This window comes from Mauremys reevesii, linkage group 7 (assembly GCF_016161935.1).
Source record: "Mauremys reevesii isolate NIE-2019 linkage group 7, ASM1616193v1, whole genome shotgun sequence".
NCBI classification, from domain to species: domain Eukaryota; kingdom Metazoa; phylum Chordata; order Testudines; family Geoemydidae; genus Mauremys; species Mauremys reevesii.
In genome coordinates, this window is record NC_052629.1 from 56,258,363 (window position 1) to 56,275,403 (window position 17,041).

The 17,041-nt window shown below is 43.0% G+C and overlaps 1 protein-coding gene across 2 annotated transcripts in view; it reads left to right on the plus strand.

The window, feature by feature from the left end:
• The first annotated feature begins 1,992 nt into the window (after positions 1 to 1,992).
• The window catches only part of MAT1A (methionine adenosyltransferase 1A), a 29,697-nt gene continuing 14,648 nt past the window's right edge, over positions 1,993 to 17,041 (plus strand). For both annotated transcript variants that reach the window (XM_039548124.1, XM_039548126.1), the window contains exons 1-3: positions 1,993 to 2,257; positions 12,746 to 12,823; positions 15,315 to 15,437. In XM_039548124.1, coding sequence (XP_039404058.1) covers positions 2,164 to 2,257; positions 12,746 to 12,823; positions 15,315 to 15,437 — 295 coding nt within the window. In that variant the 5' untranslated portion in view covers positions 1,993 to 2,163. The remainder of the gene's footprint in view (positions 2,258 to 12,745; positions 12,824 to 15,314; positions 15,438 to 17,041) is intronic.

The following is a 17,041-nucleotide window of genomic DNA, read 5'->3' on the forward strand; positions in this document are numbered from 1 at the left end:
ATTAAACGAAGAGGAATGTTTGTCACTTGGTTTTATGTAACTTTAAAAGTTAATATGAACTTCAAATGTTATTCATTAACTGGAGTTAATATAATTACCTATTTAGGTTGGTGTTACTCTTTGGTCCTCTAAACATGACAAATTTTTCTTTTCAACATATCAGTTTTTCCTCAATCATAGCAATGCAGCATTTACCCACATTGCATACAGACTTGGGCAGATCCCATGGCAATGGAACAATGCTAACAGACACCAAGTGAAGAGCTGCCCCACTGTGTGTCCATAGTGATTAGACATGGGCAAACAATGCAGGAAATTATGGGTGTAAATTATTGTTCCCGGGAAAGGATGCAGAAAATGAAAGTCTCAGGAATACAGTACTTGTGCAAATATGTATTAAAGCAAAAATTTGAAGCAGAAGTGACTTATCAAGTCCTCCTCCTGCTTGTAAAATAATCATAATAATCAGTGGAGGAGATGTATATTGTCAGATGCCAAATTGGAGAGTGACAAAGAGTAACAGCTTCGCTGCTGTCTAACTTGCAACGTATACGGAGCAACCAATATGTCCAGTACTGATCCATGTCTCAGGTATATCACCATTGCAACTGGATGAAAAATACATCATCGGGCTTAATCTGATGCTTTCTGAAGTCAATGGAAATTTTACCATTTACTTCAGTTGGCACTGGACTGAACCCATAATGATTTTTTTAAATGAGGTAATCATTATGATTCTTTTTTGCAGTGGCGCAGTAGGTGCTGGGGACTCTGTATCTGCTCATAGTAATGGTTAGTTTGTGTTTGGTAACATTTTTTCTATGAACATGCATGTGCATGCGCGCACACACACACATGCTTAAATCTCTCTCTCTGATCCTACACCAAACACTGGCTACCCGCTGCTTGAAGTACCTTTCCCAGACCTGAAGAAGAGCTCTGTGTGGCTAGAAAGCTTGTCTCTCTGACCGACAGAAGTTGGTCCAATACAAGATATTATCCATTTGGCCTCTCTAATATCCTGGGACCGACATGGCTACAACTGCACTGCATGTCAAAAAAAGCTTTCAGTAGCCAGCCTGAGCAATGTCTTCCTTTGATCCATTTGTAACTGGATCTCAGCATCTCAGCCAGATATACATATTTTGTTTCTTCCCCAAGGCTTAGGCTGAGGTTGGGTACATTCCAAAGCATTTCAAGCACAGCCATGAAGATTTCTTAACCGGGAAAGCCTTTTTAGAAAAATGGTGTTTCCCAGCTCCCTTAAATGAAAGGGGTGGCAGTCTGTGCTAGTGACTAGTAGGAATTACAGAAATTTTAAGATGGACTCTAATTAGCAGACGAGAAGGCAGAAGAAGGAGAAGGCTGAATAGAGATTGTTTGCAAAATCAGATCAGCAGAAGCTATATTACTCAGGTACTAGTTCATGGACAGTATTTCCTTTAGAACAGCACACAAAGAATGCAAAGGTACAAGACCTTCCAGGGGAGAATCACACTTAGAGATGAAAATGAAAGCCAGGAAACAAAGTCATATTGTGCTTAACAAACCTTACATCCCTCACTCTTTTGACAAGCTTACACAACTTTCTTCTATTTCTGTGTGATCACAACACATGCTTGAGAACACTCACAGCAAACAGCCCCAAACTAGGGGAGAGCTAACCCAAAACAACCACTGAACTGAACTGAAGCTAGAACTCCTGTATTAACTCCTGATGAATTGAATCTTTATGGTTACCAATATTGCACAGGCTGAATACTGAGTTACTGAAAAGTGAGTTAATAAGTGAAATATCCCAATATTAACTTGCTCCCCTCCCAGGAAATGGGCTCTCCCAGTTTCCTCACATGATTATCCAGGCACTTTCACTTTTCCATATATAGGAGCAACTCACAGAGTGACAGCCAAAGTAGGTAGAGGTACAGACCTCAGACAGATGCCTGATCAGTGCATAGACACACACACACACACACACACTCACACACTGACTACACTTACTTCACATGCTCAATTCAAGTTTTTGTGGAAAGTAGTAATTGACAGAAGTGTTAGCCCTGCTGTTAAAGAAGTTTAGTCCCTCCACTCAGAAAGGGAAAGGCACTAAAGACACAGCTCTTGAACTACTATTTTGATCAACTCATCAGGAAAAGTGTCAAAATCATGAATGGACCGGTGGATGGCTTATGTAACCACACTGTAAATGATGAAGGTGCTTTCATGTTCACATCAGAGTCTGTGGGAGAAGGGCATCCAGGTAAGTAACTGGCTGCGGGGGTACAGACAAGTCAGAATATTTTCAATTAAAGTCTGTTTAAGAAAGTCTGGCGAAGAATCCAGTCAATATCAGTATTATCATATGGGGCGGTGGTGATGGTGGACTATTTTTCCACTGGATGCTTATTCATTTAGACTTAAAAATGCTGGTGGTTATGATGCTGCTGCAGGATATGGTGAGTTGCCACTCTAATTCATATCTGTGAACTGGCTGTGTGTTCCTTCCATGTGGCAATTTGCTCTTGCTTCTGCTTGTTTGTTTTGCATCTTTCTTTCAGCAGATTACACTTTACATCTCTGATAGCCCAAAGTTTCACACATGTTGAGTTCCACAACCTTGAAGTTTTCTGAAACTCTCCTGCATACATGTTCTGCCATAAAACTGCCAGTCACAATGACAGGAATATCTCTAAGCAGGCTATTTCAAAACTGTAAAAAATGAAAGGCCCCTTCGGCTATGCATGGCAGCCCCCCAATTCCCCTCCCCCGTGATCTGTTTTTTGTTAAAACATATGGAATTGCTTAAGAAGGCAGTGGACAGTTATTTGCTAAACTTTATGTATTGTCAGCAGATTTTAATTTAATTTAATTTAATTTAATTTGAAAACAAATGATCATCTGCCATGAACATGCAGTTTGTGCCAACAGAAAGTATTCCTACAAATGAGGCTAGAGGACAATGACCTATTTGATGTCCTTTAAAGTGTATTTTAGAAAACCATTTTGCATCCTCTAATTTTTGCCATGATAATGCCTTCCAGGTCTATGCACTCACTTGGATTATATAAGGGTGAATAATGAAATTGGACAGCGGGTGGGGATGACCTATCTGATAAGAAGAAAAGGATCAGTGGCAAAACCAAAACCATCTCTGCTTTTATGCTTCTCCAATTTTTGCTCACCTCCATAATATTAACTGGCTACCTCAGGACAAGTCCTCAGCTGATGCAAACAGGTGTATCTCTGTTGACTTCAATGGAGCTATGCCAGTTTACAGTGTCTGGCTATCTTTCCCAATTGTCAGTGGCTGATGTAATAAGACCAAGAAACAATGACACACAACTGAAAGGTAGATTCCAATATAGTGTTTGCTCAGCAACTATAGAGCACAGGCGATTAATAGCACCAAGAGTCTTATGTCATTCTAAAGAAGGCTTTTTAATTTAAAGCAACACTCTCAAGGATGATGGTCCAAAATGTCTCTTAATTATTTTTTAATTCCCTCAGTCAGTGATGGTGAGCCTCCAAGCATTTGGAGATTTGGTTCAGATAAATACCCAAAAGTGCTTCACTTAGCTTCTTTCCCTTTCACCTTTTATTCTGTCTCCTATTCTTTGCCCTGATCCATCTTTCAGCTTAACTGACTTAAATTCCTTTCCTTGTCTCCAAAAGTCCCTCTCTCAGCTCCCAAGGGCTTCATTGATGTCCTCCTCCCCCTTTGCAGTTCCCAGCATCACCTTAATCCCCCAGTTCCCTTTCTGATCACCAACAGGTGGACTAACTGCACCACTGGTGATTTTTCATTGAGTATTCAGGCTTGTCTCTCTCCCCAGCTCTCTGGCTGTGTTATTTAAAGCTCCCACATTTCATGGCTTCCTGGGTAACTGGAATTTCCTCAGGCCTAAGGAAAACTTAGGAATTTATAAGATTTGTGGACAGCATCTCCTCCAGCAGCGATTGCCAGATCTCCAAAGGTCTCAAATTGCATTTCTGGGAAGAAAGGAGGCTTGTTGCAGATTTAAAAAAGAGAGAGAAGGAAGGTGAAACATGCCAGGGCTTTCTGAATTCCGCCATATAAAAATATTTGGGTTTATTTGGTTCGAGTCAATGTTTTTGCTAACGTATGGGCCAGTGTTTGTTCTTTCCAAACCAACAGACCAGGGCCGGCTCCAGGCACCAGCATTCCAAGCAGGTGCTTGAGGCGGCAGTCTGCAAGGGGCGGCACTCCATATGTTTTTGTGGCCCCAAGCAGGGCCGGTGCAACACATTAGGTGACCTAGGCAGTTGCCTAGGGCGCTAGCATTTGGGGGGTGGCATTTCAGGTCCTTCGGCGGCGACCGCGGTGGCTGGATCTTCAGCCATCCCGGTTGTCGTCTGTATTTAGGTGGAGGGACCTGGGGCAGGGGGGCACGGGGAGGGCTTCCTGCAGCAAGTAAGGGGGGGTGCGGCACGCAGGGGAACCGCTCCCCGCCCCAGCTCACCTCTGCTCCGCCTCCTCCCCGAGCATGCCATTGCTGCTCCACTTCTCCCGCCTCCCAGGCTTGCGGTGCCAATCAGCTGTTTGGTGAGCACTTTGTGACAGAAGTCAGAGGCAGTCCAGGGAACGCTTATACATTATAAAGCACTGAAACAGATGAGCATTTGTTACCTGTAAATACATTTAATTTTGTGATCAGGGAAGAAGAGGAATTAGTTACACAACTTTAATTAAAGATGAGCCAAAGCAAATGTCCAGCTCTGAATGCCCACAGCCTCTCAAGACTTTTGAATCCGGATCCAGATTTGAATAAACCAGCCAAAGCTAATTTTTATTTGAAACATTAAATTAAAACTAAATAGTAAAACTGAAAAATCTCCCTTTTGAGCCACTGGGGTTGATGCCAATGTTTACTTTGGTTTACTCCTGCATGGATTTACGTCCCTGATTCTTCTGTCACTTACACTGATGGAACTCTTGTCTAAAGTGGAGTTACTCCTGAGTTTTGCTTTGAGTTTCCAGTGAGAACAAGCCCAATAAGTCAAAGTATTGTAGAATATGTAAATATATAAGGTGAAACTTGGCATTCAGCTGCAAAATTGTCTGAAATCACAAATTTCTCTAGGTGGCAGCTCAAAACCATAAATCATCTTAGGTTTTCTCAAAACTAGGTCCAGGTCTGAGGCAGAGGCAGGGCCACCCAGAGGATTCCGGGGGCCCGGGGTCTTCGGCGGCGGGAGGCCCCCGCTTTGGTGGTAAGTTGGAGGCGGGGGGGTCCTTCCATTCCGGGACCCGCCGCCAAAGTGCCCCAAAGACCCACGGCGGGGACCCCCCTCCGCCGAATTACCGCCGAAGTGGGACCCGCCACCGAAGTGCAGCCCCCGCCGCCGCTGAAGTGCAGCCCCCACCGTGGGTCTTTGGGGCACTTCGGCGGCAGGTCCCGGAACGGAAGGACTCTCCCGCTGACGAATTACCGCCGAAGAGCTGGCGGCGGGTCCTGCTTCAGCAGTAATTTGGCGGTGGGGGGGTCCTTCTGTCCTGGAGCGGAAGGACCCCCGGACAGCGAAGACTGGAAGCGAAGAAGCTCCGGGGGCCCAGGCCCCGCGAGAGTTTTCCGGGGCCCCCGGAGCGAGTGAAGGACCCTGCTCCAGGGGCCCTGAAAAACTCTCGTGGGGGCCCCTGCTGGGCCCGGGACCTGGGGCAAATTGCCCCACTTGCCCCCCCGTCTGGGCGGCCCTGGGCAGAGGCTGAAATACTGCCCATATAGGAGCTAACAGTAGTTTTCAATGGGGTTGGGATTTCATCCTGAGTTTTGAGTTTGTAACTAAGGGTACGTCCAGACTACCCACCGTATTGGCGGGTAGTGATCGATTTATCGGGGATTGATATTTCGTGTCTCATCTAGACGCGATATATCGATCCCCGAACGCGCTCCCCGTCGACTCCGGAACTCCACCGGAGCGAGCGGCGATAGCGGAGTCGGCGGGGGAGCCGCGGACGTCGATCCCGCACGGTGAGGATGGGAGGTAAGTCGGAATAAGGTACTTCAACTTCAGCTGAAGTCTTCCCGTAGCTGAAGTTGCGTATCTTACATCGACACCCCCCACCCCAGTGTAGACCAGGCCTAAAACCGACACCAGTTGACTCTTGCATAGTTTCTGGTTTAATTGTGAACATTTCTCTGTGATTCCTTTTCAATGTGTAATTAGCCCCTCCAGTCAGTGGAATGTCTAAAATGCCCATTGTTTCTCTTGGTGCCTCTTGGAATATAAAGATTCTGTAGCACAAAGAAACATTTCTGCTGGAAAAAGAGGTGCTTAAGAATACCAGTGTGTTCTCTGCTGTGACTGATGGGAGATATTTCAGTGTTTCATAAAAGTGCTCCCAGTTTTTGATGTAAAATCTAGAATGGATTCTTTGGGGGAAGTTACTATGTCAGTTGTACCAAAGTCCCCATAAGGGAGGACAGAAGATCTTCTTTGGACATTGCACTCAATGACCTGGCTTTTGTTGAAGCTGTGTATGTATAGATCACACCATCTTTCCACGCGTCTAAATGGGTATACTATTAGAATTTACCACTTACAGAATCATACTATGTACTATCGCCACAACATTCTCTATACCCTGGGCTCTTTACAGAAATTGAAGTAATCAGAAAAAGCAAAAGGCTGGCACTATCTACGTGTGCTAATGTCACATGCACAATATTAATAAACCCAGCAGCCTAGGTTTGCTGTTGGTGGATCCTCTAGTTGAAGGGGTGGGATTGTAACTGAGTTATAGCCCTTTTTATGGGGTTAAAAGATATTTTAAATGATCATGATGCTATTAATATAATCATGAATATGACAGAGTCCTCGTGTTACAGATAAGATAACATTTGATAGAAAACGTTTAGAACATTCTATTTAGACAGAGAGCACTAAAATGTTCACATTTCTCTTCCTCTGCTGGATACTGTGGAGACATTTGTTTGAAAAGGTGTTTCATTTGTGACTGGTGATTATACCTCTCTTATCTGCACATTAGAATAATTTCCACAAAATTGTGCTAGAGAATACTCAAAGAAGTAAAGCTCCTGGACAAGATCTTTAGCTGGTGTGATCTGGACGGTTTTTCCATATAAACGTCCCTCTTAACAAGAGAGGGAGGGGAAATACAGGGAATACATTATTTATTTATTTAGATGTAATGACCTCCTGTAGCATGTTCTATGCATCACATATATTAAAAAGACCAGATTCAGCACAAACTGTTGAGATCTAACAATAATTAATGAACTGCCGTTACACAAGACTGCCAAGTAAACATTATATAATAACTCCCTGTCTCCCACCTCAGCAGCTTAACCTCTTCACAAACATCTCAGAATAAAAGTGAGCTATGCAAAAGTGGTATTTTGTTCATAGAAGGTTAACAAACCTGGGGTCTGGTAGACTAAAGAGGAGAGTGAATTCCAAATTCCAGTTCAAGCACCTCCACTTATCACAACTGCATATGGGAAGTGAGATGTTTTCTCAGGTCACCAGGTCCCAAGCCATTTAAGATCTGCTCTACTTTAAATTGTACAGGAGAACTGACTGGCCAAGAAACCCTCTGGCCAAGAAAGGGAAGCCATGCTGAATCTCTTTGATGATGGTGCATTATGCTTTGGAAGGCATTGTTCTCCCTGAGTCACAGTGCCTACCAGGTCCCAAATCTTTGGCACTTAAAACGAAACCCTCCTCTTCACCCAAAGTGGCTGATGTAACTTTAAGCAGAATTGCCTCCAAACAGAACACCTTTCAGAGTTTTCCATGAAGTATCAGGAAGCCTTTTAAGAATAAAATAATGAAAAAAAAAGTTTCCACTAAAAACATCCTAAGGTTTTCAACCATATTAAAACAACACCAACCAACTAACCAAAACCTTAATATTGCAGAGTAAAATGTCACAAAAAGTCAGAAAATGCAAATTCTTATAGCAGGCTTAAATTATTCACCGTGCACCTCCTGTATATGTGATGGCATTTAACAAAATATACAATAATATTACTAAGCAACACATTTAACAAAGAGAACAGAAATGCAAAGTATTGCATATATTCAGTGTGGCTTATGTAAGTATCCTCAGTTTTACACTTTTAACTTTTTTTCATTTAAACAGTGCAGCCTTAATGTTGCATTGTCATAGTCTTTTAACTTAACAATCCTGTGTATTTTGTAAAGTAGAAACAGTAGAACAGGAGGAAACATGGGGAGGGGTGGAAACACTCTCTACTGCCACCTTTATGAGTATAGGGCCGATGGAAAGTTTTCCACTGAGAAGGATGGAAAGTTGGGGTTTTGACAAAATGAAATTTTTTGTGGAAAATGCTTTCCCCAATTTTTAATTTTTTTTTGTCAGAACACTGAACTTTTTGGGCTGAAAACTGAAAAATTTCAGATTTTGGCAGATTTTAGATGAAAATTTCAAGTTTTTGTTGAAATTCTTGAGTTTTTGGTTGTTGAAAATCAAAAACATCTCATTTTTTTAATGAAAAGTCAAAATCTTGTCTGGACCCCTACAATTTTCTGATCAGTTCAAATTGGGAGTCTGGTAAGTACTACATGGTTGCCTTGGAATGGCACACACTTTCAAGTGTGAAAATAATATATATGCACCTTAAGTAGAATGCAGAAAAGCTGAATATTGTCTCTCAATGTGCTTCAGACCTTATCCAAAGTCCATTAAAGTACATAAAATGGAAGTCTTTCCATAGATATAGTAGTATGAAATCCTTACCCAGTGGATCATAGAATATTGTAACAAGCCATATTAGCTGATCTTGTAAGGGTATCATATGTAATAAATGATAAAGTAAACATGCAGTATTCCAAACTATATGGTCTCAGAAATCTGTGATTAATAAGCCGTCCTAGGCATGTGTATCTCTTATATCATGAACTCTGTACATAAATATGTATTTAATGATAAATATAAAATATGCAATTGGGTTATTCATTATACCCGATCTACTCATATGGAGGAAAGTATGGAAATAATCATAATATTTGAAGCATAGTTGTAGTCAGAAAGGGTAATCTTTACAAACAACATTGAGAGTTTTAAATATGAGTGTTCCATATCAGATTTGTTTACAGATCAAATGAGATTTCTAGCTACCTGCATTGTAAACTCTATCTGGGAACGGAAAACCAAGCTGGGTTCTCTGCAGCCTTTTGCATCATAACAAACATTCGGCATTCCACAATTAGCTGGCAGTTTTGATGATGATGCATGAGACATAATCGTGTCCACCTTGCCCAACCCTAGTTATATTGGCTCTGCAGCACTGCTGATGGCAGTAAAATCTAATTTGGTTCAATGAAACAATCACTTGATGATTACTTGTTCTGTTCATTCCCTCTGAAGCACCTGGCATTACTGTTGGAAGACAGAATTCTGAGCTAGATGGACCATTAGTCTGACCCAGTGTGGCTGTTCTTATGTTCTTAAAGAAGTAGATGAGCTACAAAGATACATAGGAGAGGAAAGGGAGATATTTTTTGAAGAACCTGTTTTTTTACAACAGGAAGTAAGAAAGTACCATATTTATTTGGCTACTCACTTGGTTATGAACATATTTTAACAAGAGGTAAGGAATTTTTCAATAACTCATTTTTTCATTAAAAATGTAAGTTTTTGTTGAAACCCCAACTGTTCACAAAACAATGTCAGTTTGAACAAATCTCCTGACTTAAAAAAATATTGAGCAGAGAAAAAGTTTTGAAATTGTCAAAAAGTCCCATTTCAACTTTTTCAAAACAAAAAGTTTCTGTTTCCAGGCTAAATGACTTTTTGGTAGAAACTTTAAAGTAGAGTAAAAAAAGTAGATGAAAAGTTCACAGTTGGAATGTTAGGTTTTGAAAAAATCAAATGAAATGTTTCAATTGACCCAAACCATTTATTTTTTTGTGTTGGATTTTTATTTCATGAAGTTTTTTATGATTTGGGCTTTTTGTCCTGATTCACAACAGGAATTTTTTTCGATATCTCGAAAAAAAAATTCATGGAACAGTAAAATTGTTTCCTGGCCTGCTCTAATTGTAATATTTGCCTATCTGAAATTCATTTTGGGTGAGGAGATGCACTGGCTACCTTTATTGCTCATAGAAGAGTTTTTCTGTGAGTCAGTTAAGCTTATGAATCCAAAGACTCTTGTGGGCTCATTTTCAGATGTCTTGAGCATCTACAATTCCCGTTACCTTTGCCGATGTGGGGTTCAATTGTGGGGGCTCAGCATTTCTGAAAATTAAGTCATTTGTTTGGACAAACTGATGTCTTTATGACAAATGTATGTCCAAGTATCTGGAAAAGAATTCACTTTATATATCTATATCTATATAAATATAGACAGATACGCACACCCACACACGGTACCACTAATTTACAGAGATCAGCCTTTTCATTAAAATACTAACTAAAGGAGATAAGTTAATAGTGGGGCATTTTAAGACAATTCTGTCATCAACTCTCTTAGACATTTCCTTTCCCTCTGTAGCCAGCGAAGGCTGTTTCTCTACACAATCAGCACATCTGCTATAGGAACTCCACCTACATGATGATTGCGTTTCTGGATGAGAATTCCCAAACATAGTTCTCTTTGGACAATCTGAGATGTTCTTTTCACTCTGATAGGGTGTGGTTTGTTTTATTTATTTATTTGTTTGTTTGTTTTGTCTAGTGAACCTATGAGACTAGTGAAGGGACTCACTGACGGTGCAATTGTATCTTCAAATCACTGTCCTGTTGCCCGTATTTTCAAATATGGGGAAAGGACTGTACGTTGTGTGTGGTCCTGGTGACCAGGGGCGGCTCCAGGCCCCAGCACGCCAAGCGCGTGCTTGGGGCGGCAAGCCGCGGGGGGCGCTCTGCCGGTCGCTGGGAGGGCGGCAGGCAGGCAGCCTTTGGCGGCATGCCTGCGGAGGATCCGCTGGTCCCGCGGCTCTGGTGGACCTCCCACAGGCATGCCTGCAGAGGGTCCGCTGGTCCTGCGGCTTCAGTGGAGCTGCGGGACCAGCGGCCCCTCCACAGGCACGCCTGCAGGAGGTCCACCGGAGCCGCGGACCGGCGACCGGCAGAGCGCCCCCCGCGGCATGTTGCAATGCTTGGGGCGGTGAAATGTCTAGAGCCGCCCCTGCTGGTGACTCACTATTTATCTGTTAGAAAAGTTTGTGATATTTTTTTTAACTTTGTGGAGAATAATGCATTCCCAGAGATGGGTAAAGCAGTAATAAGATAATAATGATATGACATATCCAGTCATATTTAGGAGCTAATAAAAAGACTTGGACAGCTGAGATCAGAAACTTAAATAGCAGAATCCAGTATATGCAAATCCTGCTAAACAGAATCACTGCTAAAACCAGGACTGTAGAATTTTAAATTAGAGACCAAAACTAATAGGCAGCTGAACTTCCTGAAATGTAGTGCATGATCACCCTGCAATTGCATCGCATAACTGAACTTATTAATAAACTGGTTGTTACGAAAAATAAAATCCTATTGAGTAAGATGAAGCAAACTACCATTTTCTGGCTGGGGGAAACTGGCTGTTCCAGATGCTGTCCTTTCTATTGTGGATACATCTTTTATTAATATGCTTTATTTCAATTTCGAGATCTACGGATGTTTATAATTTCTTTAAAAATTTGTTTTAATGTCTCTTTCTTAGGCTTTAACTGCTGTATTACCTAGTAATGTATTATACTCTCGGTAGGACTGGAGGGGGTCATATTAATAGCTGAATATTGTCTTGTTGGAAAGACTGTCCCCATCATTTTTCACCCTTAAGTCAACAGGCAAAATGGGCAGGTAAAGTTGCATTCAGTGCTAATTTACATCACCTAATAAATACCATACTGCATCTGATGCTGAATAGGTTGAGGCACCATCGCTGTGTATCTTCTTTGCCCGGGCAAAGTGTCATAAGGTTTTTAAAATCTATATAAGCTTAAGTATCAGAGGGGTAGCTGTGTTAGTCTGGTTCTGTAGAAGCAGCAAAGAATCCTGTGGCACCTTATAGACTAACAGACATTTTGCAGCATGAGCTTTCGTGGGTGAATACCCACTTCTTCGGATGCAAGTAGTGGAAATTTCCAGGGGCAGGTTTATATATGCAAGCAAGAAGCAAGCTAGAGATGACGAGGTTAGTTCAGTCAGGGAGGATGAGGCCCTGTTCTAGCAGTTGAGTGAAAACCAAGGGAGGAGAAACTGGTTCTATAGTTGGCAAGCCATTCACAGTCTTTGTTTAATCCTGAGCTGATGGTGTCAAATTTGAAGATGAACTGGAGCTCAGCAGTTTCTCTTTGAAGTCTGGTCCTGTGATGGTGTCGCTGGTGTAGATATGTGGGCAGAGTTGGCATCGAGGTTTGTTGCATGGATTGGTTCCTGAGTTAGAGTTACTATGGTGCGGTGTGCAGTTACTGCTATGTACATCGGCCAAACTGGACAGTCTCTAAGGAAAATGTACATAGCAGTAACTGCACATGTTACAAAACATGTTACATGTTACATGCTGCAAAACGTCTGTTAGTCTATAAGGTGCCACAGGATTCTTTGCTGCTTATATAAGCTTAGAAACTACAGTAATGGGGGCCATATAAGTATGATAGCTAGCTAGCTAGACAGATAGGTGACAAGCCAAAAATAGCTCCACAAACTATTTTCTGCTTCATTGTGATGTCAACAGTCCATATTTTCTGTATAGAACACTGTTTTTAGACACATTGCTCTGTTCTCTTTCAGATAAGATCTGTGATCAGATCAGCGATGCTGTGCTAGATGCCCATCTTCAACAGGATCCAGATGCCAAGGTTGCTTGTGGTAAGGACACACATTTTCTTCTTTCACTTAGACTAGATGGAAAAGTGCTTGTAATTCCCCCTTTGTAATGTGTAAATGTAGGAGGTTGATGATAACATGTGCCCGTTCATTTTTTATTCTAATTATTGTGTTCAAAAATATATGTACAGTAACTCCTCACTTAAAGTCATCCCGGTTAATGTTGTTTTGTTGTTTCATCACTGATCAATTAGAGAACATGCTCGTTTAAAGTTGTGCAATGCTCCCTTATAACGTTGTTTGGCAGCCACCTGCTTTGTCCACTGCTTGCAGAAAGAGCAGCCCGTTGGAGCTAGCTGGTGGGGGCTTGGAACCAGGGTGGACTGGCAGCTCCCCTCTCAGCTCTCCGCTCCCCTAAGTTCCCTGTGCGGCAGCCACCCAGCAGGCTATCAGTTTCCGCAGGGGCGGCTCCAGACCCCAGCACGCCAAGTACGTGCTTGGGGCGGCATGCCGCGGGGGGCGCTCTGCCGGTCGCGCAGCAGACGGCTCTGGTGGACCTCCCGCAGGCATGCCTGCGGAAGGTTCGCTGGTCCCACGGGACCAGCGACCGGCAGAGCGCCTCCCGCGGCATGCCGCCCTGCTTGGGGCAGCGAAATATCTAGAGCCGCTCCTGAGTTTCCGGCAGTTCTGCTGTCCCTCCCCCCACTGCCATGTGCTGCTCCTGCCCTCTGCCTTGGAGCTGCTCCTGGGAGCCTCCTGCTTGCTGTGCAGAGGCGGGGCAAAGAAGGGGACTAATGTCAGGGTGTCCCCCTCCCCCCTGCGCCTGCCTCTCGCTTACCCCATTTCCATAGAGCGGAGCTGGGGCGGGGGACACGACAGGGCTCAGGACAGAGGGAGCATGCTGGCAGCAGGGGCTGTCTGAACTTGTTGATGTACTTAAAAGGCAATGTACTTAGAGTGGGGTCAGTGTACTTAAAGGGGCAATGCACATCTCTCTCTCTCTCACACATACAAGATGTGTGTCTGTCTCTGTCTCCCATGCTGTCTCCCCTCTCTCCGTTTGTACTGCCTTGTAGAGTGTGAGGCTACATTAACAACAGTGTTAATCCTTGAGGGCTCAGCTGTTCTAGTTCATGATTTAACAGTAAGGCATTCCCTGGGAAATATCCCACCCTCTTCCACCCTCTGACTTCACCACCTCAACCTAGCTTCACAATCATCATTGCTGTGTACAGTATTAAATTGTTTGTTTAAAACTTATACTGTGTGTGTGTGTGTGTATATAAGTAATATAGTCTTTTGTCTGGTGAAAAAAATTTCCTTGGAACCAACCCCCCACCCTCCATTTACATTAATTCTTATGGGGAAATTGGATTCGCTTAACATCGTTTCGCTTAAAGTAGCATTTTCCAGGAACATAACTACAATGTTAAGTGAGGAGTTACTGTACAGCAAAACAAAAAAGATCTGAACAAACAATTATACAGTGTCCCTATATTGTTTCTCAAAGAAATTTTGGAAGTATATTGTGTTCGAGGACTGTAGCAAGAGCCTAAAATAACCAAACCAATGGTAGAGATAAGTTTATAAATGTAATTAGTATTCCAGAGGAAAAGAAATTTAATTCCACTACAGAAGAACCCGTGACCATTTGTAGCAAAGTACACTTATTTGGCTTTATAGATACTTTAAATTTTTCATTGCCAACTCTAGGTGTTTTCCTGACAGCTCATCATATTTGGGTTATGTCTGCCATTTGTTGTTATTAACATGCTGAAACTGCTGAAATTTGACCCTCATTGAGCAAGTCAGCAAAATGTCTCCAAATTCTCAGATTTGTAAATGGCCAATGCCATCATTTTCATGATGGAAATGACCCATTTTCCCCTCAACCTTTACACCGGAGGTTATTTGGCATTTGGTCTGTGTTCCATGTAAGTCCCACTTAAGATCTCAAAACAGAGTTTATTTGGGGCTTGTGCAAACTTGGCCTTGTGCATTCATGAAAAAACAGCCACCAGTTTTTGTCTCTCTGGCCCAGTTCCCAACCGTGGTGCTTAACTCCCATTGGAATGAATAGGAGACAGGGTCTTTGAGGATCTGGAGGCAAGGTTGCAAACCAGTGGGCCATTAGTGTGGATTGTTGGGCCCAAACTTACTCCATAAGCAGGGTAGAAGGATGTTTTTCTGGTTAAGGCACTGGAATGATGCTCTGGAATCTCAGTTCAGTTCCTACATTGCCCCAAACTTCCTGTATGACCTTGAGCAGGTCACCAAAATCGCTTTGTGCCTCAGTTTCCCCAGCATACTAGTCCTCCCCTCCCTCCAGGGGTGTAATGAGGATAAATGTATTCATATGTGTGAGGAACTAATACTATGGAGATGGGAGTGATAACTACCTGTATTATTTGTATTCAGTAGGGGCTGTTCAGAATTCACCATTGCCAGAAGCGGAGTTATTTGCAATAGCATGTTGAGTTATCCAGCCCTCCCTTATCTCTTTTCCTTCTTTCTGTCTTCCTGCTCTCTGTAGAGACAGTGTGTAAAACAGGTATGGTGCTGCTCTGTGGGGAGATCACATCCCTCGCTGTTGTCGACTATCAGCGAGTAGTTCGAGACACAATTAAGCAAATCGGCTATGATGATTCAGCTAAAGGTTAGTGCAAAAAATTCCAGGAATCCTGTTTCTTGCCAACATGGTGTGCTGGTCAGTGCGTAGCTGCAGAACAGGTCTGTCTCCACTTGCATACTTGTGCTTCTGCAAGCCTGATCATATGTCTTGGCTAGGAGCTGCTCAAACATTGTCATGAGAGAAACATTCTGACTCCATCACATACCGAGGAGAAACTATTCACTGTATGGTTAAAGCACACAGCAGAAAAAGGCAGCTAGGATATTTTTTGAACTGGAGTATGTTGGCTGTGTAGTGGGACAGTCATCCTGCTCTGGTCCTGAAAGGGTTAAAAGCCATCCCTTGGAGTGGGCTGGGGCTGAGAGCCAATAAGAATAGGCGGATGGGGAAGGCAGCCACAGCTGGGGCTACACAGCTGGCCCTATAAAAGGGCTGTGAGCCAGGAACTGAGTCTCTTTCTCTCCAGCCTTGGAGGGACAAGGACCTGGCTACTTGGGAGCTTAGAGAACAGAACAGAACAGAACAGGGCTGGGGAAAGGCAAGAGGAGCTCCAGCCTGGTAAATCCTCAGGCTGTGTGTGGGCCTTGCTAAAAGGCCAGAACAGGTAGTGGGGTTGCAGAGGCTGCAGCCTGGGCTTAGGCAGAGGCAGCTGGTCCAACCCCCTTGCCAATGATGAGTGGCCTTTACAGACTGCAGTTTTCCCCAGTGAGCAGGGGCTATATGATGACTGGCAGCACGCACTGAGGCAAGGTGAGTGAGAGGGCTGGGGGTTCCCCTGGGAAGGGACCCAGAGCATGGTGGAGTACTGCTGGGGCAGAAACCTGAGGTAAAGGGCACCAGGGTCTGGGAGGGACACGGGGGCCTGAGGCTGGTGAGCTACTGGCCAACAGAGGGTGTTCTAAGCTGGACAAGAGCTAATTCCTGAGACGACCAGCAGGAGGTGCTGCGGTGGTGAGTCTCACTTTGCTACAGGCAAAGTAGCTGATAATTTGTGCTATAGAATTTACTTCTCAGTTTAACTCCTTGCAACTTGCATGTTGTTCAAATGTCCAACCAGACTAATGTAAATTGGTCAGATGAATAGAAGACTTTGTGAATTTGTATTTATTATTATTAATAATAATAATAATTAATAATATTATTTAATGATTATTATGTATTACTGTAGAACCTAGGTACTGCAATCATAGCCTAGCTCCCCGCTTGTGCTAGGCATTGTACAAACAGAAAACAAAAAGACAGTCCCTACTCTGAGATGCTCCACCATCAAAGTAAATTTCATAGCACTGTGGAGTGTATTAATGATGCAAAAAACAGAGTGTTTTATATCCGAGATGCATTTCAACATCCAATTTGAAATCTGTATAAACGTATCATTTTTTACATATTGCAAATGTTTTACAGTTGCCAAGAAGATTAAGTATGTCTGTTTTACAAAAGGGTGGCTTTTGTTTTGCTTTTTAAAGCGGTATTTCCTGGTTGATATGATCTTGTTGGTACAAGACTTCTGAAGAGAGAATGGTGGGAGAATGCTGTAAAAGCACATCTGCTAGTTCACACCAAAGGCAGAATATTATGTAACATAATACTGCCAGATACAGTAGTGTAGAAATCTCCTTTTACCCCCT